The 24,700-nt window shown below is 48.0% G+C and overlaps 1 protein-coding gene across 1 annotated transcript in view; it reads right to left on the bottom strand.

The window, feature by feature from the left end:
- HAP1 (huntingtin-associated protein 1) overlaps positions 1-24,700 on the bottom strand; it is a 118,769-nt gene that overhangs the window by 35,499 nt on the left and 58,570 nt on the right. Inside the window, exons 4-6 of the mRNA XM_015415371.1 lie at positions 5,042-5,118; positions 3,692-3,808; positions 2,227-2,327 (exon numbers count right to left, since the gene is read on the bottom strand). Coding sequence (XP_015270857.1) covers positions 2,227-2,327; positions 3,692-3,808; positions 5,042-5,118 — 295 coding nt within the window. The remainder of the gene's footprint in view (positions 1-2,226; positions 2,328-3,691; positions 3,809-5,041; positions 5,119-24,700) is intronic.

Here is a 24,700-nt window from a genome sequence, read left to right as displayed (position 1 = left end):
AATACCTTCAGTAAACACATTCCGTCTTGCACACGTGGCTCCCCCCCGTGTGCACAAAAGCAACACAACCTTGCAAAGGCGAGGGGACTCAAAGATAATGACTCAGCCCTACCCCACCATCTGGAGTAGACATAAATTACCTGCCTACCACTTTTCTTCTCACCTTGACACAGAGAGTATTCCATCTTTCTGTGTTAGACCTCTGAGGATGCCAGTCACAGCTGCTGGTGAAATGTCAGGTCCTACAATGCCAAAACCATGGCCACACAACCCGGAAAATCTGCAACAGCTAATTAGGAACTGCTCATAAGGAAACATGTGCAGGATCAAGCTGTCAAGTTGTGAAGGGTGAAATCTCATTCTCACCCAGGAACTGAGTCAGCGGCACCCTGCTCCTTACTCATCTGAGAGTCGCCAAGCAAACCGTGCTCCGTCATCTAACGGTTTGTTGTGATCCTGCAGTCCAGAGCGATTAGAAGAGGCTGATGGTGGTGATGGGGGGGGGGGAGGCGCCACAAATTAGTTTGCTTTGGAGCCAACCTTCCTGAGCTAAGACAAAAATGGGTGAGCTAGAGGCTAAAAAACGGTGAGCTAGCTCACACTAACTCAGCTTAGAGGGAACCCTGCTGGGTAGCCCAGGCAAGCCCAATCTCTCCAGAGCGCGGAAGCTAAGCAGGGCCGACCCTGGCAAACACTTGGATGGGAGACCTCCAAAGAATACCAGGACCGGGAGGCAGAGGCAGGCTATCGAGGGCCAACTTGAACGTCCTCATTGCCACAGTAAGAGTTGCCAGAGGTCACCATGACTTCCAGGCATGAGCACACATATACACAAAAGTGCAAAAATAAAGTTTCAGCTGCCTTACCATCGCCTGTCCTTGTGTCGTGACCCTGGACTTTCTTGGTAGTCTTCCATCCCAATGAAATCCCAATGAAATCAGGGCAGAGGAGGCCAGGCAGCACCCAAACCAAAGGAGCCCCCCCCCCCGAAGGCCAGCTCATTCCCAAAGTGAGGGCACTGCAACAGTCCAAGGGCACCAACAGGGGAGAAGGTGACCCCTCTGGCTCAACTGCTGCCCAGGTCCAAGGCACTGGTACACTGATGCTTGCTGTAATGAGCCCTGCTGGAGGCAACAGAGGGGGAAATAGGCACAGCCTACACCCACTGCTGCTTCCCAGACTCTGCCACCGACAGCCGAGTCGAAGGTGAGCTCCAGACACTCTTGAGAGCCAGTTTGGTGTAGTGGTTAGGAGAGCAGACTCTAATCTGGGAGAACCGGGTTTGATTCCCCACTCCTCCACATGCAGCTGCTGGTGTGACCTTGGGTCAGATACAAGTTCTTTCAGAGCTGTTCTCTCAAGGTCAGTCCTCGAAAAAGCTCTCTCAGCCCCGCCACCCTCAAAGAGTGTCTGTTGTGGGGAGGGGAAGGGAAAGGCGATTGTGAGCCACTCTGAGACCCCTTCAGCTCTTCTTCTCTGCAACCTGTCTTGAATGCAATCCAACAGCGGCACATGGAAGGCCCCAACGCCTTGCCTGAGGGCCAGGGGTCATTTCATAGAAAAAGAGGTGCAGGAGCTCAATAGCATAACTTATTTGCATATGCCACACACCCTGACATCACCGGAGGTGTGTCAGAAGGCAACACCCACCGCTCAGGCTCCAATGGACTGTTTTGGATTGCTAGCTATTGGGGGGGGGGGGGAAGATCTGTCCTCGCAGAGGAGGGAGAGCTTGTACCTGAATAAAACTTGGTCTTAAAGGTGCCACTGGACTGTTTTGGACTGGGGGTTCGGGGGGCAGGGTGCTCTGCAACTTACCTGGCTGCTTCTTGCTCTGACTGAGGGCTGCTGGGAGTAGGGGGTGGGGCTTGTTGCATGTGCCCGCCCCCGGGCTCTTTACTACCGGAGCTCCACTCCTGTGCACTCCTGGAAATGACCCCTGCCGAGGGCCTATAGAAACTTGGAGCTTGCCCTGCAGCATCAACTTGGCACCTACTCAGATTTTTGCTTCAGAAACTCCACATTCAGACACCACCAGAAGCCTCTTCCCCTGCAAGGGGCAGGAACGCAGCTTGCTATCACGCTGGCCCCATGGTTCACAGCTGCTTCTCACAGCAGCCACCCCAACAAAGACGTCCTCTGGTGCTCAGCAAGCCGGTCAAGCCTATACACATCATGTGGTGGACTCGTGTGGAAAGCTCCCTTCCGCCCCAGCTAGATACTCACGGGGTCGAGGTGGCGGTGTTGGGCTCGCTCTCTTCCGTGCTGTTGGTGTAGAGATGCAGCAGGTCATCCCGCATGGAGATCTCATGGCGCAGCTGAGCAATCTTGGGGGAGGAGGGGCAGAAAGGCCAATTTAGAGAGGTCAATGTGGGGCAGGATGTGGAAAAAGTGGGTCAGCTCAGGATGTGGGGAAAGAGCCAAGAACTGGATAGGGCAGACAGCAGGAAGGAATTCCACTTGATCCCTTTGTTAAAGCACACACTTCAGTTACTGGACACCTTTGGGAAAGAGGGCTTCAGGCATCCTTTTAAAAAATAATCCAGCTGCTCAAACCAGCCTGATAAAACAGGAGTCTGGGGCCATCTTAAAGACTAACAAAGTGTTGTTCCAGCATAAACCTTCATGAGACACACCTCCCTTCAGCACTGGAGGATATCTGGAATTGCGTTCATTTTTTAAAATGCCCCCAAACATCTATTTTGTTTCACAGCAGCAGACAGACTAACACGCATCCCCTTCTAAAATTATTAAAGTAAAAGTTCCCTTGCTCGAAAGCCAGTCGAATCTGACTCTAGGGTTGCGGTGCTCATCTCCGTTTCAAAGCCAAAGAGCCAGCGCTGTCCGAAGACGTTTCCGTGGTCATGTGGCCGGCATGACTAAACACCAAGGTGCACGGAACGCTGTTACCTTCCCAAATTTATTACATCAGCCTAAAATAACCAATCAACTAATGTTCACCTGGCCTTCTCTTTCTTTCCCGATTGTTCCTGAGCACTCCATTGGAGTTCTGAGCATTTCTGATCTGACCCGAGAAGATCCATGGCCAGAGGAAACATTCTGTATCTTGATGAGTTGCCCATGCTGGATTCCAAGAAAATTTGATATCACTTACTCCATGAGTGAACATCTTAGCGTGAGTAAGGTCCATTCTTTGTATGGTCAGTTTGGGGTATTTACTTGTTAATTTAATGGAGTGCTCAGTTTGATTTCTACCACTGAGGAAGGCCAGGTGCCAAAACACATTTGATATTGCTTCTTGCATATGAAGACAATACATTCTTTTAAACTTGTATTTTGGTAGATTGATGTTTGTCTCACTTCTGGGATCAGGTATTTATAGGCTGAACCACATGATCGTTGTTTTTAATCATATTTCAGCATTTCTATATGCATTATTAAACACCGGTGCTTTGTACATTTGTACCACGTTCATGGTTCTATTTTCATCTCTTTTGCTTGTTCCAACCCCTTTGGCTACCCTTCTCTTAAAAGCCCCCAAGTGATGAGGTCCGTACCAGCCCCTTTAGGTGGCGCCCACCACTCGAGGATTACCCTCGGTGTCCAAAATCCTTCCCAACTTCTCAAATCTGTTTCTGCTCGTCCCCTTCCTAACATGGACCCCTCACTTCCATACAACCATTTCCCACATGCTCCGAATGACGTTTTCCACCAAGATTCGCCCCCTCACCTCTTCCTTGGCTAATTCAAGTTGTTCTTCCAAGAGTTCGTTGCGTTCCGACAGGTTCCGGTTCTGCTTCAGCAACGACTGCCCAATGCGGGCCGCTAACTCCAGGTCATGCTCCTTCTGTGGGGAAAGACACGGGGGCAGCCGTGAGATTAATTCACCCCCTTCCCCATAAACCTTCTCCTGGCTCCATTTGCCCACCTCCTGCATACTTGAACACACTCATACATACACACATATGAAGCTGCCTTCTACTGAATCAGACCCTTGGTCCATCAGGATCAGTATTGTCAGACGGGCAGTGGTTCTCCAGGGTCTCAGGCGGAGGTCTTTCACATCACCGCCTGCCTGGTCCTTTTAACTGGAGGTGCCGGGGACTGAGCCTGGGACGTTCTGCATGCCAAGCAGAGGCTCTACCACTGAGCCACAGCCCCGCTCTTTGGCTCTCCGTGGTCTCAGGCAGAGGTCTTTCACATCACATAAGAACATAAGAGAAGCCAATGTTGGATCAGGCCAAAGGCCCATCAAGTCCAACACTCTGTCACAGTGGCCAAAAATACCAGGTGCCAGCAGGAGGTCCAGCAGTGGGGCCAGGACACTAGAAGCCCTCCCACTGTTCCTCCCCCCAAGCACCAAGAATGCAGAGCATCATTTGCCCCAGAGTGAGAGTTTCTATCTATACCTTATGGCTATAGCCACTGATGGACTTCTGCTCCATATGCTTATCTAATTCCCTCTTGAAGCAGTCCATGCTTGTAGCCGCCGCCACCTCCTGTGGCAGTGAATTCCATATGTCTTAATCACTCTTTGGGTGAAGAAGTACTTCCTTTTATCTCTTCTAACCCGACTGCCCAGCAATTTCATTGAGTGACCACGAGTTCTTGTATTGTGAGAAAGGGAGAAAAGTACCTCTTTCTCTACCTGCTCTATCCCATGCATAATCTTATAAACCTCGATCATGTCACCCCTCAGCCGTTGTTTCTCCAAGCTAAAGAGCCCCAAGCGCTTTACCCTTTCTTCATAGGGAAAGTGTTCACCTCCTACCTGATCCTTTTAATTGGCGATGCTGGGGATTGAACCTGGGACCTTCTACATACCAAGAAGATGCTCTGCCACAGAGCCACGGCCTGCATTTTCATCCATCCCCTTGCTGCCCTTTTCCAATCCAAATCTATATCCCTCGCCATGGACTTCTCCTGCCCAGTGAATAACCAACAGCCTCCAGGATCTCTTGGTTAGCTGACAGAGAAGCCAGGAACGGCTCTCTCATCTGTTTCTCAATCTACTGCAAACGGTAGCAACAAACGCCTTTTTATTTAACAATTTTATTTAAAACATTTATATGCCGTATACCTCTTCCAGCAGGTTGGTGACCGCATCTATATCCTGGTAAGTCTTGGTGATCCTGCCAACCCGCTCAGAGCAAAGCACTGTGGGAAAACAGAGAGCGTCAGCACCGTTAATCAAGTTTGGTAAAAGAGGTAAAAAAATGACACAGGGCTTGGAACACCCTGCATTTATGAAAACAACACGCTGCTTCTCTCTTTTTTTTAATGAAAGGAAACCAAAATCCTGGAGCAAACACAAAATGAAAGAAACAAAACAAAGGACTTCTGTGAGCTGTATAAACTATGCAAATTATGCACTTGCAGATGTTATGTTCTCAGATTGCTTTATTTATGCTGCTTCGATTAACATGCGTGGAGGGTGTGAAGAAAACCCTATGGCATTCACAGAAACACACAAACTTCAGCGATCTCAACAGGCCCTGCTCATGCAGTTTAAAGCATATGCTCGTAGTTATTATGGGCTACAAGAGGGGCTCCCAGCTTTTTTGAGGAGAAGAAGAGATTGGATTTATACCCCGCCTTTCACTCGGAGTCTCAGAGTGTCTTACAAACTCCTTTCCCCGCCCTTCCCCACAACAGACACCCTGTGAGGTAGGTGGGGCTGAGCTCTGACAGAAAACTGCTCTTTTCAAGAGCAGCTGTGCCAGAACTATGGCTTGCCCAAGGTCATCCAACAGCTGCAAGTGGAGGAGTGGGGAATCAAACCCGGTTCTCCCAGATTAGAGTCCGCGTGCTTAACCACTACACCAAACTGGCCTGTTGGCACCTCTGTCACACAGAGTGGTGGGAGCAACCACACAATGTCTGCCACAGAAGGGAGCCAGTCACAAAATGGCTGCCACTTGCCCTGACCTGGATAGCCCCAGCAAGCCCGATCTCGGCAGCTAAGCAGGGCTGACCCTGGCAAGTAGTGGGATGGGAGACCTCCGAAAAATACCAGGACCAGGTACTTCGCTGAACATCCTCCATGCCCCACTAGGGGTCGCCAGAAGTCACCATGACTTCCAGGCACGGACACACACACACACACACACAAATACCAAAAAAACCCCAAAATGGCTGCCAACGGAGGTGAAGCCACACTCCCAGAGGAAGCCCAAGTGCTGAGGAGCAGAGGGAGAATTAAAAAATACCACTGGGGAAGAGGAGAGAGAATCAAACCAGCGCTGTGGTGACAGCTGCCACTGAAACATTATTTTAATCTGCACAGCCAATTGGATCCCCAGTGGCCAATCAGAAGGCCTGCTGGGCAAATGCCCAACTTGATCCCACCCAGTTTCTATAAACACTTTGCGGGCACCAGGAAAGGCAGTGGCGGGCACCATGCTGGGGACCCCTGGGCTACAAGCTGTCTTTCTTTTTCTAAACAACAACGACGACAAGATTACCGCAGTTTGGTGTAGTGGGGTTTAATTCCCCACTCCTCCACATGTAGCTGCTGGTGTGACCTTGGGTCAGTCACAAGTCCTCACGAGCAGTCCTCGAAAGAGCTCTGTCAGCCCCACCTCCCTCACAGGGTGTCTCTTGTGGGGAGGGGAAGGGAAAGGAATTGTAAGCCGCTCTGAGACTCCTTCGGGTAGTTAAGTATAAATCCAATCTCTTCTTCACAATGCTGAATTTTGTGGCCAATACCAATTCTGAGGCTTTCTTTGGGATAAGCGAATGCACCCAGATATGAGACAACTTAATATTCAGTGCATTCCTGTTTAAACAGCAGATTCTCAGGCGGTGCAACGGTGGCTACAGTTTTGGGCCTGAGGGTCTCTCTTGAGCCTCTGCCTGCTTTTGAGGGCTCCAAGGTGGATGTCAGCTCTTTCCCCTTCTAGAAACAGGAACTGCCACTGTCCAACTTGGAGGCCTCAGGAGAAGCCAGAGACCAAACTTGGGCTCCTCTCTCACTCTTAATGGTACGTTGCTATTGACCCTTCTCAACAACTTTTTGGAAGCCTCAGTCCAGAAGCCAATGATCCCAACAAGCCTGAGGACTGACTGGAAAGTTCCCATGGGCTGGATGTGTTGCCTGGGCCATGATCTTCCCACCTCTGTCCTACGGTAAAAACTTCCCAAACGTATCACATCCATCACATCAAGCAATTCATCAACCATGTATAACACCCTTGGTCTAACCCTCCAGTGTATCAGGATACCACCTGAGCCAAGTTCAGGAATCGCAAGTGGTTGGTTGCCTAGGACTCATTCGGAGACACGTTCTCCACCTAGCTATGCTAGGCAGCTTCATATTGATGACCACATAATGAAAGAAAATGGTAAGGGGAATCCCTGATTCTTCATCTCTTACTGGATGTAAAGATGTGGGGCCTGAGTTCGTATCTCATCCTTTTCCAGAAGAGAATTATTTGGATATGCCAGAGGCTTCCGGGGGCATAAACCAGTGGACAGTCATCAGCCCACCCCTGAACAGGGAGGGAATACCCCTGGTGCTAAGAAACATCTTGGAGCCTCTTGTAAGGATTTTTTATTAACATTTATAGGTGATCGTTGCCTCTTAACTGGGGAAACTGTGGCTATTTATCAGCAGTGTAATCATATTTCAAGAAAACTTGACAAGGTCACCTATGATTTCACTGCCCTTAATAAGGACATTGCAGCTTCCTCTTCTCTCCGTCCACCTCTACTTCTACAAACAACTCAGAAGACAATTGTAACTCTTTGGCAAAAGGAATGAGGGATGCACTAGCAATCCATTGATCTGCAAGGAACCACAGCGTGCTCTCGCTCTCTCTTACTTTCCCAAGACTCCACAACCAAACTGGAATTGGAGAAAGGTGGACAGAAATAATGTATATAAAGTGACATTTTCCAGATCAGAAGCCCAAGGTTGCTTTCACTTCAGCATTTAAAAGCTAATTTGGCCGGTTGCACATACTCAGCCACGAATTCAGGGTGGTGTTTAAAAAAAAACAAAAAAAACCCCTGCTGTCTTCCACTTGTCATCCCGAAGTCTCTATCACTCAGAAGGAGCACCAAAAAAGGTTCCAGGAAGCGGTATGTGTGCTAATATCATGTATGAAAATTTTTTCACACTCCTCGGCCAACCTGAAAGTGGGACAAAATTAAAATTTGCTTCCTGCCATGGGTAATGTACCATTCTGATGTGGAAGGTCCCCCATCCGATGGAGAGATGGCTTCTCTCATACAAGAAAGGAAAAGAAGGAAAACACACATTGTGGTCAAGACAGGTTTGGAACACACATTTCAGGTTCCTAAGCAAGCCATTTTGTTCCGTCAGGCCTGCCCTGTTTAGGGCATCTCCCAGGCTAATGTCAGCTCCAGTCACACCTGCCTCTTGTCCCCCCCCCCCCAACTACTTCACAAAGGAACACATTGGCTCATGGTTTGTGAACAAAGGAAAGCAATGACATTTAACAAGGTACAGGACCAATTCACACAACTCTTTTCTACATATGTCAAAGCCGCCAGAAACCGATATTCCTGCCCCCATGGATTCTGGTGCATCACACCAGTTTTGTGAATGCTACAATGTCCATCACAACCTGCCCAGTTCCACTCATTTTCCAAAGATTTCTAAAGGGTTGGGGGGGGGGTTGCCTTCAAGTCACAGCTGATTTTCAAGGCAAGAGACTTTCAGAGGTGGTTTGCCATTGCCTGTCTGTGTATCACAACCCTGGACTTCCTTGGAGGTCTTCCTCTAAACATTAACCAGGGCTGACCCTGCTTAGCTTCTGAGATATGACGCTATCGGACATACTGAGTTGTAATCTTAACCTGTACATTCATTTGAGGTAGTTACAAAACAGAGAAGGATATTTCAGGGGTTTTATGGCACAGTCACTTCTAGACCAAATTACACGGACCACTGATGCAGGTATTTAAAGGATCTTATTTTCCATTCTGTTCAAGCATAAAAGATATCAAGGAGGGAAAAAAGGGTATTTCTATTTCCACTGGGCTGAAAGGAGAGCTCATTCAACAAATAGCTCTGTTTTGAATCCCAGTTGGACGTTTCGTCCTACAACTGTCCCATGCAGACTACTGCCAAATTTTACACCCCTGGTCACCTGAAACCCTTGCAAACAAGGAAGCAGGGTTCACCAAGGACACAGCGGAGTTAAGACACCTGGATCCTATTCAGAGTCCAGATTCCCAGGTAAGGCTTCCACTCGCCTGCCTCCATTTCTCATCTGCTCTCTAGAGATCAAGGCCAGCACCTGCTGTCCAGACACCAGGCACTGTTTACACCCTGCAAGGATAAATCTACCTATTCCGAGGTGCTCTGCCACATGCAAGAAGCAGGTGAGCACGAAAGCATGAGAGAAGACCTCAAAATCCCCTTACATTATTCTTGGATGCAGATGTTATGCAATACAACCATACCATACCAAAGTCAGGCCATGTCAAAGCAGAGTTACAATCTCCGCTTCTGCCAGCCAAGAGAACATGCCGTCGTCCTCCATCCAATTGCCACTCCAACAAGCCAGTTTAACCCCACCTCCTTTCTGGCCTCCGTGCCGACTGGCACGTCTATGCTGCAGACAGACGCCATGACGGTCCTCCGATCGGCTTGCCCTCTTTTCCACCCGCCCTGGCTCCACAGGGGACCCCCCCTGCCACCTCATCATCCAACTGCACCATAATTAGAAATAATTAGAGCATGAATTCCAACGCAGCAGGGATAAATCACCAAGTTGCGCCAGCAACGGGAGAGTTATTTACATGTATCATTCCCCCTACCCTGCGTCCCAGAAGCTCAAGAAAAACCCCAAAACATTCCGGTTTGGAAGTTCACTGTTTTAGGGCGAGACAAAAAATCCATGCACTCAGCTGAGAACAGCAGGAAAAAAGATATATCATTCAACAAAGAGATAATTTCTGTTCTTAAAGCAAGTCAGTAATTTGGCTCTACACTGCAGGGGTGCTGTGAGGACAACTGAACAATTTATGTCAGCAACATCCGCTTTCCTCGGCTTCAAGCTCACAGGGCTCTAGTCTACCAACTCTTGTGCTGAAATAAAATTTTGTTATGTCTTCCGAACAGGACCCAATAGTCTCTGTTTCGCTGCTGCTGTGACAGATTAACATTGCTTTGAAAATAAAACAGGAAGCACACCTCTGAGAGTTTAGGAGATACACTACTGTTATTTTGAAAATCTATTGCACTGAAATGCAATTGTATTTACAAAAGAAAAATAATATTTAGGGAGAGATTATCTACATACATAATCTTTGTCCTCCTTTCTTATAAATCTTACTGGAGAGGGTAGTTTGTATCTTACTGCCAATACAGAGACCAATTTTACCCCCAAACACCATTGTCTTCAGTATGGTGTAGTGGTTAGAGTGCTGGACTAGGAGGACCTGGGAAGAAGAAGAAGAGACTGGATTTTTACCACACCCTTCACTACCGGTTTACAAACTCCTTTCCCTTCCCCTCCCCACAACAGACACCCTGTGAGGCAGGTGGGGCTGAGAGAGCTCTGACAGAAACTGCACTTTTTCAAGAACAGCTCTTATCAGAACTACGGCTTGCCCAAGGTCATCCAGCCAGGTGCAAGTGGAGGAGTGGGGAATCAAACCCAGTTCTCCCAGATTAGAGTCCGCGCACTTAACCACGACACACATCCCCACTCTGAGTGACCTTGGGCCAGTCACACACTCTCAGCCTAACCTACCCCACAGGGTTGTTCTGAGGATAAAATGGAGGTGACGACGGGCTACGGATCAAAAAAATAAAATAAGAATGTAAGCTGCTTTGGGGCGCCATGTGAGAGAAAGGCGGGGCATAAATGAAGTAAAATAAAATAAATTGGAATAAATCAGCTACTCCAAACAAACTCTTTAAAACAGAATTCAGAGAAAAGTGGTTCTAGAATATTTTCCTCTTAGGACATTGTTAACAGTAAACAATGTCCCCAGCGTATAGCCACTTATCAGTTACATTTTACTGCCTGGAAAACAAAAGGAACAAAAAAGCATCTACGTAGAAAATAAACCACAAATAATCTATACTTTTTGCCACTGGTAAAATACCCTACTGAAGTACCTTTCTATCCAATGCGTTTATTAAAGAAACAGTGGTCCAGGGAACTGTTTTTTTAAAGTGCTTTGGAAGGATACTGCCTTTCATAATAACCACAAAACAAATAAAGATTTTATGGGACATTTTTACCCCTAGATACCCATAGAATTTTGTTTGGGGTGGAAATATACCCCCAATGCAATATGTGTAAGCTTTTTTCAAAGTAGAGTTTGAAGGTTACATTTCTCCAGGTATCAGCTCTTAGCAAGTGGCACGCAGTCTGCTACACAGCGCAGGTGATTTTCAGCAGGCTAAAAGCTAGCAAGCAAGCCAGCCTTTTTTTAAAATTTGCAGACGAGCTACATTTTTTTAGGAACATACTGGTCCTCCTCAGCAGGCAAATCACATGAATGCCTTGCTGTAGAAATATGGCTTCCTCGCAAAGGAAGACTTAAGGAGGCATTAAGGAACATAAATAACCAGCAACGTTGGAGAATGCCCTCTCCCCTATGATAACCACCCTCTATATATTTTCCCCAAGGAATGAAACTGTGTAGACCAGGAGTCCCCAGTGTGGTGCCTGCACACCTTTTTAGAAATTGGGTGAGACCAGGTGGGGTTTTTGCCAAGCAGTGCTTCCGATTGGCTGTTCAGAGTTTTTTAAAAAATCATAAGGACAGTCTTCCTGCTTTCGTATATATGTAGCACCCTCTGAATTTTGTTTTTTTTATGATTTTAATCTGTTTTTATCGTCTTTGTGTTTTTATGATGCCAGTGGGCCTGTAAGTCGCTCAGAGTCTGCTTGGACGGGGAGGGCAGGGTATAAATTTAATAAGTAAAAAAATAAAATAAAAATAAAAAAATGTTGCTTTTGGTAGCAGCTGCCCCCACAGCACAAGGATCTTCACTGTGTGACTGAAGGTAAGCCGAGGCAGCCATTTTGTGGCTGACTCCGCCTCCCGTGGCAGCCATTTTGTGACTGTGCCCACCACACTGTGTCAGAAATCCAAAGGTGCCTGCAGGCAAAGTGGTTGGGGACCCCGGGGGGTATACCAAAAGCCATTTCCGGTTCGCTCTGTTCAATTTCACCACTCCACCAATTTGTATAGGAGGGGGAAACTTCCTTCTACCCATCAGACTCCCCCCACCCCTACACGCCATTACATTAGGGTTGCCAGCCTCCTGGTGGGGCCTGGAGATCTCCCGCTTTTATAACTGATCCCCAGCTGACAGAGATCAGCACCCCTGGAGAAAAGGGCTGCTTTGCAGGGTGAACTCTCTATGGCATTGTACCATGCTGAGGCCCCTCCCCTCCCCAAACCCCACCCTCTCCTGGATCCACCCCCAAAGTCTCCAGGTATTTTCCAACACAGACCTGGCAACCCTACATTATACTTCCACAGTTTATCAGACCAGAATTACTTCTGCTGATGTGATGGTAAAAGGGAAGTCATTGCTGATGCAAATGAAGCAAGACTGGAAATAGGGGGAAGGTTTAAGGAAATCTACCATCTATCGAATGGGAACAAAACAGGGATGTGAGAGGAGCAAAGAGGTTCCAGACCATCAACGAGCACTTCTTAAGCTACAAATATGGCATATATCAAAAGCCACTGATGTTTTGTTTTAACCCTACATTAAAATCACACAAGTTTTTGGATCTAGAACATGGGTGTCAAACATGCGGCCCAGGGGCCGGATGAGGCCCCCAGAGGGCTTCTCTCAGGCCCGTAGTAGAACTGGCTGTCTTCTGCTGCTTCTTCCATTTCTGCTGCTGCCAGGTCATTGTAAGTTTACAGCTTACAGATACACACCTGAACAGCATACTCAAGATTCCAACAGCACGGACATTTTGATGCAACAATTCAGAGCAAGAGGTGTCAGTTATCAGACACTGTTAAATAAACAAAATATTGCAAGAGTGCTGATGTTTTAAGTATGTTTTTATTTTAAGTTTAAAAAACCCTTTGTGTTTGTGTCCTTTATAAAGTTTATATCTTTGCTTCCATTGCATTGCATTTTATGACACACATGGTCCGGTCCAACAAGGTATCATTTATGTCAGATCCAGCTCTCATAACAAATGACCCCTGCTCTAGAGTGTCGACTTTACTCTTAAGAAAACCAGCGTTTAAGAGACTAGAAGACAGAGCTGCCAAGCCTGAAAATATGTGTTATCCATCCTGCTGTAGCACACTATGATCGCTTGCTATGATGAATGATCTCCAATTGACCAAGATCAGTTCCCCTGGAGAAAATTAGGGTTGCCAGCTCTGGGCTGGGAAATACCTGGAGATTTGAGGGGGTGGAGTTTGGGGAGGGGACTTTGGGGCTTTAAGCAGGATACAGTGCCATAGAATCCATCCCCCAAAGCAGCCATGCTCTCCAGGGAAACTGATCTTGTCATCTGGAGACCAACTGTAATAGCGGGCGATCGCCAGGTGCCACCTGGAGATTGGCTGCCCTAGAGAAGATGGCTGCTTTGGAGGGTGAACACTATAGCATTACACCCCACAAAGGGTGTTTTTTTAACTTAAAATAAAAGCATGCTTAAAATATTAGCAGTCTTGCAATATTTTGTGTATTTAACAGTGACTGATAACTGACACCTCTTGCTCTGAATTATTACATCAAAATGTCTGTGCTGTTGCAATCCTGAGTCTGCTGTTCAGGTGTGTATCTGTAAGCTCCAAACCTATGATGACGCAGCAGCAACAGAACTGGAAGAAGTAGCAGAAGGCAGCCAGTTTCACTGCAGGCCTGATAGAAGGCCTCTGGGGGCCTAATCCGGCCCCCGGGCCGCATGTTTGACACCCCTGACTTGGATAGATCCTGGGCATGCAAATGGTCAGACTGGCAGTGACTCTCCAGAGCCTCAGGTCAAGATCTTTCATGTCACCTACCACTTAACCATTTTTTATTGGACATGCTGGGGCGATTGAACTGGGAACCTTCTCCCTGCCAAGCAGATACACTACAACTGAGCCGCAGCCCCTCCCCAGTCTTGCCTAAAGGAAATTAAACTCCAACAATCCCGCAGAGCCTCAGGAGGAGGAAGGAACCCCCCCAAAAAACAGATCCAACCTCTTAATGCAAGACCTCAATTATAAACAAAACAAGTGGATGTTATCTGGAAAATAAAACACCGACTGTGGGGGCAGATGGCAGGCAGGTACAGAACCCCTGATCCCTTCTGCAGACACTCCGCCCCGTCCTGAGCCCATTTAAGTAGCCCGCTCAGACACAAAAGCTCGAAGCAAGAGAAAAAACAGGCAGAGAAGACAAAAATAAAACAGGAGACTGACATGCACTGTGATGGATACCCTGCCTTGAAACCGACAAGTGCCACATAGCTGACTGACACTCCAAAAATGAAGCTTGAGACTACTGTCAAGAAGTGATTCATCCAACCACATCTTGCGTTTCTAGAGCGATGCCCAAGGCAACCTGCAGAAAACCAGAGCAACAAACCTGGGCACCAAGTAAACCATAAAACCAACTATGATAACTAAGTTGTACAAAGGCGAGTGAAGAAGAAGAGATTGGATTTATACCCCCGCCCTTCACTACCTGAAGGAGTCACAGAGAGGCCTACAAACCCCTTCCCCTGCCCACAACAGACACCCTGTGAGGTAGGTGAGGCTGAGAACTCTTTCGAGGACTGCTCCTGGGAGAACAGCTCCAAAAGAACTTGTGCCTGATCCCAGCAGCTGCATGTGGAGGAGAGTTCCATATTAGAGTCTGCGCTCCTCAACTCTATTAATCCAGGGGGAGTTTAGCCACCTGTACTGGGTTCCCTATCTTGGCTATTAAGAAACGCTTGGTGGGATCTTGTCAACAGAGAAACTCCTCCAGACACCTGCAATTACCCTGAGACTTGTTGTTGTTGTTCAGCTGCACAGTCGAGTCCGACTCTTCGCGACCCCATGGACCCCATCACGCCAGGCCCCCCTGTCTTCCTTCGAGCTCCGGAGTTTGTTCAATTTCATGTTCATTGCCTCGATCATACTGTCTAACCATCTCATCCTTTGCCGTCCCCGTCTTCTTTGACCTTCACTCTTTCCCAGCATCAGGGTCTTCTCCAGGGAGTGCTCCCTTCTCATTTGGTGGCCAAAGTGTTTGAGCTTCAGTTTCATTATCTGGCCTTCCAGGGAACAGTCCAGGTTGATTTCTTTTAGGATTGACTGATTTGATCTCCTTGCAGTCCAAGGGACTCTCAAGAGTCTTCTCCAGCACCATAATTCAAAAGAATCTATTCTTCAACTTGTACACAGTCATTTACCTGGTCACCTCTGGACAGCAGGAACTGGGGCTTTGTGATGATTAGGTCAGCATGTTTTATAGAAGCAGGTTTTTCTCATTTAGGCCAGAGATGCCTAACCAAGGTATGCATGGCTGTCCCTTGTGAGTTTATCTGCATGGCTCTACTAGTGTGGTACAGTGGTTAAGAGCAGCGTACTCTAATCTGGAGAACTGGGCTTGAGTCCCCACTCCTCCACATGGAAGCCTGCTGGGGGATCTTAAGCCAGTCACAGTTCTCTCTGAACTCTCTCAGACCCACCTGCCTCACAAGGTGACAGTTGTGGAGAGAGGAAGGGAAAGGTGACTGAACCCGGCTTTGAGACTCCTTAGGGCAGAGAAAAGCGGGCTATAAAATCCCACTTCTTCTCTTATCATCCCCTGCCTTTTGTAGGGGCATCACATCTGCTAGGAAGTCCTCTTTATTTTGGAAGACTCTGTTACCGAGCATAGATACCCCCAGTTCCTCAAAACCCTATGGAACAGATATTCTAAAGGCTAATTTCAGACATGCACATTTCTCACTTGGTTGCTAAAGCCTCAAGTGATGGTATCATATTCCTGAGTGAACTGCCACAGTCCAGACTCATCCAGCATAATTTTTCCTATTGCCCCAAAGACAAGATTGCCACATTCAGGTAGGGGTGCCAGCCTCCAGGTGGGACCTGGGGATTACAGCTCATCTCCAGACTATGAAAATCAGTTTACTTGTCCATGAAAGGTGTGTCTATGGGGTGATATCTGCTGATCCCCCATCGTGCAGGCTGCTGTGCTCCATCCCAGTCCCCCTGATGTAAGAACATAAGAACATAAGAGAAGCCAATGTTGGATCAGACCAATGGCCCATCGAATCCAACACTCTGTATCACACAGTGGCCAGAAATACCAATGCCATCAGGAGGTCCACCAGTGGGGCCAGGACATTAGAAGCCATCCCACTGTTGACCCCCCCCAAGCACCAAGAAGACAGAGCATCACTTGCCCCAGAGTCCCTATCTATACCTTGTGGCTAATATCCACTGATGGACCTCTGCTCCATATGCTTATCTAATTCCCTTTTGAAGCCATCCATGCTTGTAGCTGCCACCACTTCCTGTGGCAGTGAATTCCAAGTGTTAATCACTCTTTGGGTGAAGAGGTACTTCCTTTTATCTCTTCTAACCCGACCACTCAGCAATTTCATGGAGTGCCCACGAGTTCTTGTATTGTGAGAAAGGGAGAAAAGTACCTCTTTCTCTACCTGCTCTTTCCCATGCATAATCTTATAAACCTCAATCATGTCACCCGTCAGTCATCGTTTCTCCAAGCTAAGGAGCCCTAAGCACCTTAACCTTTCTACAATACCCTTCCTAATAATCCCCAGCATAGCATTGGCCTTCTTTATTGCAGTCACACACTGTCTCGACATTTTCAGTGAGTTATCTACTACAACTCCAAGATCTCTCTCTTGCTCAGTCTCTGCCAGTTCAGACCCCATCAATGTGTATTTATATTTAGGATTTTTGGCTCCAATGTGCATCACCTTGCACTTGGCCACATTGAACCCCATTTGCCATGTTGACGCCCACTCGCCCATCTTTGACAGATCCCTTTGGAGTGCCTCACAATTCTCACTGGTTTTCACCACCCTGAAAAAATTCGTATCATCCGCAAATTTAGCCACTTCACTGCTTACTCCCAACTCAAAATCATTAATGAACAAGTTAAAAAGCAGTGGACCAAGTACTGATCCCTGCGGTACCCCACTGCTTACCCCCCTCCACTGAGAGAACTGCCCATTTATACTCACTCTCTGTTTTCTATTAATTAGCCAGTTTTTGATCCATAAAAGGATTTGTCCTTTTATCCCATGATTTCTGAGCTTACTTAGGAGCCTTTGATGAGGAACTTTATCAAAAGCTTTCTGGAAGTCAAGGTAAACAATATCTATTGGATCCCCCTTGTCCATATGTTTGTTCACCCCCTCAGAGAACATTAACAGGTTAGTGAGACAAGATCTTCCCTTACAGAACCCATGCTGAGTCTGCCTCAATAGGTTTTGTTCATCTATGTGCCTACTAATTCTTTCCTTAATAATGGTTTCCACCAATTTACCCGGTATCGGCGTCAGACTGACTGGCCTGTAATTTCCCGGATCTCCTCTGGAACCCTTTTTAAAGATGGGAGTGACATTAGCTACCTTCCAGTCCTCCCTAGGCTCCATCCTCCAATCTCCCAGCATTTCCCAACCTGGATCTGGCAACACGACCACCACCCATGCCCTGCCGGTGGCCGGGGGGGGGGGACTTGGCAATCCTACATTCAGGCAAGTGGCTGGTCAACAAAACAAGACATAAGTAAATTCAGTCTTATGAACCCACCACACGCAAGGGCATTGAATTCAGACCTACCAGTGATAGGAAGCTGAGGGCAGGCCCTGATGACTGAACTCGTATGACACACACGGTTTCAAATCAGCATATGTCACATTCACACACAAACAGAGGTACACTTAACAGTCAGTGTGGATGTGGTACGGAGATCAGGGTGTCAGACTAGAATCTGAGAGATCGAAATTCAAATCCCCACTTTGTGTTAAGCTTACTGGATGCTTTGGGGCCAGTCACTCTCTTGCAGGTGAACCAACCTCATTGGGCTGTTGCGAGGATAAAATGGACGAACCATATACCTCCATGTACTTAAATAACAAATTGCAAAATTAATATTTCTTCCCAGGCGAACTGCCCTTCCTGTATTTAAAGGGTTGATATGCTTTACAGGAATGCTCCAATGATAGAATCATAGTAAACAGGCAATACTTGGATTAACAATTTATTTGAAGTATTCTTCTTTACTGTCCACTGGACAACCCAACGCATTTCCAGTCTCAACCATTCAATCACACAAAGGAGCCAACCTCTCCCCCCCCCATCCAGTATTGACTGTCCCTAATTATCTAAATGTAGTTGCCAGTAACTCTTCTCAGACATTTTGGGGCAGAGAGGCAATCCTCTATGGAACAGTGTCTTTACTCTCCCCAAGAGAGGCTTTGGACCCTCCAAAAGCTTTGCACTCCCTGAATTCTCAGGTTTTAACCTATCCCTCTCTAAGGGCTTCCAAATACTCAGAAAACTACCCCTCCCCAATAGAAAATCATTTTTGCATGTGAGCTCAGGATCCAGGGACTAATTTCTAGTTTTGTTTTTCTGGAAAGCGGGAGAAGAAAATGACAGGCGAGGGAGTGAACGGTCTTTCTGCATGAAATTAAGGGAGCTGGAATAAACCACAAAAGGTCCCCTGATCTAACCCACTTACTGAAAGGTAGGACCTATTGGCTTAACAGCCCTCTAGGGCAATCCAAGCCTTCCACACACACCCCTTCTCCCAGGTCTGACAACAGGGGGCAGGCATAAGGACTTCTTGGTTCCCTCCACAGCCTTTACTTTATTTGTAACTCAGTATTCTCCCCAAGAGTGACCCAAAGTGGCTCACATCATTCTTTTCCTCCATTTTATTTTCACAACAGCCCCACGAGGTAGGTTAGGCTGAGTGTGTGTGACTGCCCCAAGGTCAACCAGCAAGCTTCCACAGCAGAGTGGGGATTTGAACCTGGGAGCCAGCATGCTGTGATGGTTAAGAGCGGCGGGCTCTACTCTAGAGAGCTAGGTTTGATTCCCCCCTCCTCCCCATGAAGCCAGCTGGGTGACCTTGGGCCAGTCATGGTTCTCTCTGAACTCTCGCAGCCCTACTGACCTCACAAGGTGACAGCTGTGGGGAGAGGAAGGGAAGGCGATTGTAAGCCGCTTTGAGACTCCAAAGAGTAGAGAAAAGCGGGGTATAAAAACCTACTCTTCCTCTTCTCTTATCATCCCCCACCTTTTGTAGGTGGCATCACATCTGCTAGGAAGCCCGCTTTATTTCAGAGCACTTTGTTACTGAGAATAGAGTCCCCCAGTTCCTCAAAACCCTACGGAACAAATATTCTAGAGGTGAGAAAAGCAAAGTATAAACACCTACTCCTCATCTCCCTCCCAGATTTTAACCACTACACCACACTGGACCCTTTGCAGGGAGGAAGCAGTCCCTAATGGTTCGGAAACCCTAGCATGCTGCAAGTTACAACTGTATTCTTTCAAGCCAAAGCCAGATTCAGTACTTTAAAAGGGCCTAGGTTTTAACAACTAACAGGCAGAAATAAAACAGGTAAAGGCCCAGGAATAAAGTGAAAGGGAAATGAGGATTTCCAGGCGTCAACCAGCTGTTGAATCCACAGAAACGGGGGGGGGGGGCAGCAAAAGCAACATTTAGAAAACTGGGGCAAAGCAGTCAAACATCCCAGACTCCTCCTGGGAGAAAAGGAGATCACTCAGACAAACAGCCCTCTCCCCACTCGATCCCCTCTTAGCTACCTGCAGATGCTCAGTGAGATCCAAAATGACCCTCCACCTATCTCAGTGGGCATCTCAAGAAAAAGGCAAACAGGGTTAACAGAAGTCCTCTTTTTATAGGACCTGCTTTTCTTTTCTTTTTTGATGTCTGTCCTCTTTCGGGCTCATTTTAACAAACTGATGAAAATGTCCTCTTTTGGGGATGGAAAGTCAGGAATATTCCTAGTTAGCAGCGTTCATCACAGCTCAAATAGGCGTTTAAAAGATTTGTCAACAGGGATCACTGGTTTGAAGCAGTCAGCCGGGGAAAATGTCCTCTTGTTTTGCTTGTCAAAACACGGTAACCCTCGGGTAAGGAAAATGAAAAGAACCACCCAAATCCATTCCTATGACGCAACGTCTGGGGAACGGAGCTCGCCCCACCACTCCACGTAACCTACACCTGGGTAGGCTTATGAGGCTCCTCGGGAGAAGGAGAAAAGGCAGCTGAAGGTCAGGGACAGCCACGCACGCCCGAGGGCGATTCTGCATCTAACATTCGCTCCACATTTTCTCAACTGGGAGGGAAAAGTGCAGCTCAAAACGACATCCAAATACCTCGCGGCAACGCGGTACTGACTGCAAAGCCACCCCTGAACAGCCATAAAACGGCCATAAATCTATGCAGAAGGTGCAATAAAATCCGACGATCAAAGAACTCGAAAACGGCACGGAGTGGGGAAGCTACCATAAAACCCGATAATCAAAGGAAATGAAAGCAGCATGCAGTGCAGAGGGGAATTTCTGTTCCAACGTGGGTTTCCTAAAACAACGGAAGGGAAAAGCCAGTGCAGAATCAGCCGCCCTAGTCTCCCCCAACCCCACCTCGCATTTACCCCGCTTTCGCCTTACCCTCCTCCAGCTCCGGAGAAATTAGATCCGCGCTATCGTCCAGTTCCGTATTCCCGTTGACTTCGTCGTAAGAGGCAGGGCTGGTCCAGAACTCCATGCCGGGCGAGCCCAGCAAATCCTCTACCTCGGTGGGCAACATGGAGTCGGAGGCAAACGCACCCAACCTGAGACACACTGACTCGCACTCTTTGCAAGCGGAACGGCAAAGAACGGGAGCTGCGAGCCCAGGCAAGGTTTGTGCACGCGAATAACGGGTCCACCTTGCAAAGCAGCCTGTGGCTCGCTCCCCCCCCCCCTTATTTATAGAGTCTGCTGAGCACCTGCTGGGAACGGCCCACTTGAAGCTGTCAAGGAGGGGGTGGGCTGGAGGAGGGGAAAACGCAGCCGCGCTCCTCAAACCATCACCTCCAAGTAAAGAGCTGGGAGATAGAGGCAAATTAGGAACGGAGACGAAAGTGCTTGCATGGGGTAGGGAAGACAGCTTGGGGTTGCGGGGGGGGGGAGCAGGCTGGCTGACTCCCACCCACCCCCGTTGTTGTGTAGCAGGATGGAGCCTCCCAGCTCCATCTTTATGCAGTGTTTTTGAATGGGAAGGGTGGGTTGGTTTTCTGTAGGGATTTCGCTCGCACGTGCTCTTAGTGTCTCTGGATTCATTGATCCAGGATAAGTGCCACCGCTCTGGTTTTGTGGTTCTGGGCTGCGGTCCTGAAGACGCTTTCCTGAGAGTAAGCCCAAGGAATAAAATGGGACTGACTTCTGAGTAGACCCGTGTAGGCTTGCTCCTATGTTTACTACTGGTGGCTTGGAATTTCCTCTTCATTCATCACACAGATAGTAAACTGGGCATCTTAAAACTGCATTTTAATACCCCACGATTTTACCAAAGACATTAAAGATGTGTCAAGGGAGAAGGACGATTGCATCTTATTTTAAGTAATCTACACACACCGTGTTACCCGGTTTTTCATCAAGTACTGCTGGTTTTGGGGAGCTGGTTAGGATTAGATTACCAAGGGCCCATCAGAAATCAGGAGGCAACAGGAAGATAAGCATCTCCACCTGCTAATGTCTGCAGATCAAATTGCTATTCAAAACTCAGGAGGAAGGCCTAGTGTAAAAAACCAGCAACGTGGTAATCCATAGCTGCTGCGTGTGTGACATGAGAGAGGCAGAGCTTCACCTCATCAGATGGCTTGCAGTCTAAAGGTCAGCATGCGGGACGTCTGAAAAGAGAAATATCAGATTTCCCTTGATGATTGGTGGGGAATGAACTAATTCACTGCAGCACCAATGGGCGTTTAAGAACATCCTGGCCAACCAGTTCCTCTGGATAGCACACAAAAGGGCATAGAGGCCAAGGCCTTCCCTGATAAGAACATCAGAAGAGCCCTGCAGGATCAGACCAGTGGTCTATCTAGTCCAGCATCCTGTCTCACACAGGGGCCAGTCAGTTCCTCTAGAGGGCCAATAACAGGGCATAGAGACTAAGGCCTTCCCCTGATGCTGCCTTCTGGCTCTGGGATTCAGAGGTTTAGTGCCTCTGAATGTGGAGGTTCCCCTCTGTCACCATGGCTAGTAGCCACTGATGGACCTAACCTCCATGCATCTATCTCATCCCCCTTTAAAGCTGTTTGCTCCGGTGGCCATCACTACATCCTCTGGCAGCGACTTCCACATTTGAATCACTTTCTGTGTTTAGTGGTATTTCCTTTTGTCCGTCCTGAACCTACTGCCCATCAGCTTCATTGGATGTCTTTGAGTTCTAGTATTTTGGGAGAGGGAGAAAATTTCCCTTTGTCAACTCTCTCCACCCCATGCATGATTTTATAAATCTCTATCATGTTCCCCCTTTCCAATGGTATATTTTAGGGCTGGTTGTACCTGACTGCAATTGATTCCAAAAAAATCGGGTTAAGAGTCGAAAGAGCAATGGGCTAGGATTGTTGGGAAGAACAGGTCATTACCAACATCCTGAAGCCAGAAACAACTATGCTGCTTGCAGTGAACTGCGCAAACCCAGGGCAGACTCTCGTCAAGACTTTCACCTTTGGTTAGCTAGGGCTTAGATAACCTTTTTTTTTTTTTAAAGGGTGTCATGATCTGGGCTGTGCCACCAGAGGCCCAAGGAGCCTGGCTAGCAGTAGGTGAGGCTGGGCCTACAACTCCCAGAAGCCCCTGGGAGGTTTTGGAGCCAAAATGGACCAATAGGAAAAGAGGAGGGCTTGGAATAAAAGTTCTGGAGCAGCAGGAAGAGCTGTTCTTTCTTCCAGAGGGCAGAGCCAGAAGAAAGGCTGCTGCAGGGGGAAAACCCTCATCCTCAGGGAGGGGTGAGTAGTGTAAGGCTACTTGAGATTGTGAGCTAGAGTAAGTAAATTTAGACGCGTTAGGGCATTTGATTTCTTTTCTTTTCACCCACTTACTGTTATTATTCTGCACCATGTTGTTTGACCTCCTATGAAATAAACCTTTTCCTTGTTTTACTCTGCCTGGTCCTCACGCCTGTTATTTGGCCTACAGGGAGGTCTGAAGGTCTTGGGAGGGTGCTCTGGGCCTTCTCATAGGAACCTAAATCCAGAGTGGTGGCAGCATCAGGTGACACCCCACCTGAGCCGTGACAAATGCTAACTCAGAAGTTGCTCTTTCCAAGAAACTGGTAGAACCAATGTTTTCCACTTATACCGACTTCTATCCTGAATCTAGCCCATCCTGCTGTCCATATGGGACCTGAATATCACGCTTAGGGCTCTGGGCAGCCCCACAGCGACAGCAGACGCAGCATTTCAATCAACATGGAAAGGGAGCCATACATAATTTATACTGTGGGTTTAATAATTGAATAAGGTTTCACTGGCAGGGTCGAGCTTTTGCCAGGGAAGCTGAACTATTTCAGGGCAGCAGAAAAGACAACAGCCTGACTTTTCCAACAGTGACTTGGATTTTGAGGGAGCCCTTAATTCCCCTACTGTGGAGAACAAATTTTTGCAAGCAGAAAATTGGCACAGTTTGGGGAAATTCCTGGAGATTTGAGGGTAGTGTTGGTGGGGCGGGGTGGGCCTCAGCAGGTTGATGAAGTCACTCTAGGACTTCTGTTTCTCTTTGGCTCTATGATATACCATAGAGTCTACCCTTAGAAGCTGTAATTTCCTCCAGGGGAACTGATCTTCATAGTCTGGAGATCAGCTGTCATTCTGGGAGAAATCCAGGGCCTACCTGAAGGTCAATCGCCCTAAGATCAACTGCTGCATTTTGCACTATTTGCAGCTTCAACAGTCTACAAGGGCAGCAGCCCCAGGCTACTGGAGTAGTCAATCTATGGGGTAGTTTCACATTGCAAGCCTAAGCTGAGTTACACTCTTCTAAACTCACTAGGGTTAAAAAGTTGTGACAGCTTTGAACTGCACTGATAGCCTGTCTGATAGATTCAGACTAGGATTGCCGGCCTCCAGGTGGGGCCTGGGGATCTCCCACTTTCACAAGTGATCTCCAGCTGACAGAGATCAGCTCCCCTCCCTACACCCCGCCCTCTCCTGCATCCACCCCCAAATTCTCCAGGTATTTTCCAACCCAGACCTGGCAACCCTAATTCAGACATGCACATGTACTACACCAGGGCCCCTCAACATCTTTGAGCCTGTGGGCACCTTTGGAATTCTGACACAGGGCCAGGGGTCATTTCCTGCAGGAGCGCACAGGAGCGGAGCTCCGGCAGTAAGGAGCCCAGGGGGCGGGCACATGCAACAAGCCCTGCCCCCTGCTCCCAGCAGCCCTCAGGCAGGCCACGAAGAGCAAGAAGCAGCCAGGTAAGTTGCAGAGCCCCCTCCCCGGCCTGCCTTCAGGTACAAGCTCTCCCTCCTCTGTGAGGGCAGATCTGCGCGTTCCCCCCTCCCCCGTAGCAATCCAAAACAGTCCAGTGGAGCCTGAGCGGTGGGTGTTGCCTTCTGACACACTTCTGGTGATGTCAGGGGGTCTGGCATATGCAAATAAGTTATGCTAATGAGCTCCTACACCTCTTTTTCTACGAAATGACCCCTGCACAGGGCAGTGGGCGCAACCACAAAACAGCTGGAGCCCAAATGCAGGGGGGGAAGAGGGACAGTTTTAAAACGCA

Source organism: Gekko japonicus, unplaced genomic scaffold (assembly GCF_001447785.1).
Source record: "Gekko japonicus isolate JY-2015 unplaced genomic scaffold, Gekko_japonicus_V1.1 scaffold921, whole genome shotgun sequence".
Classification (NCBI taxonomy): Eukaryota; Metazoa; Chordata; class Lepidosauria; order Squamata; family Gekkonidae; genus Gekko; species Gekko japonicus.
This window is presented reverse-complemented; position numbering and strand designations above follow the sequence as displayed.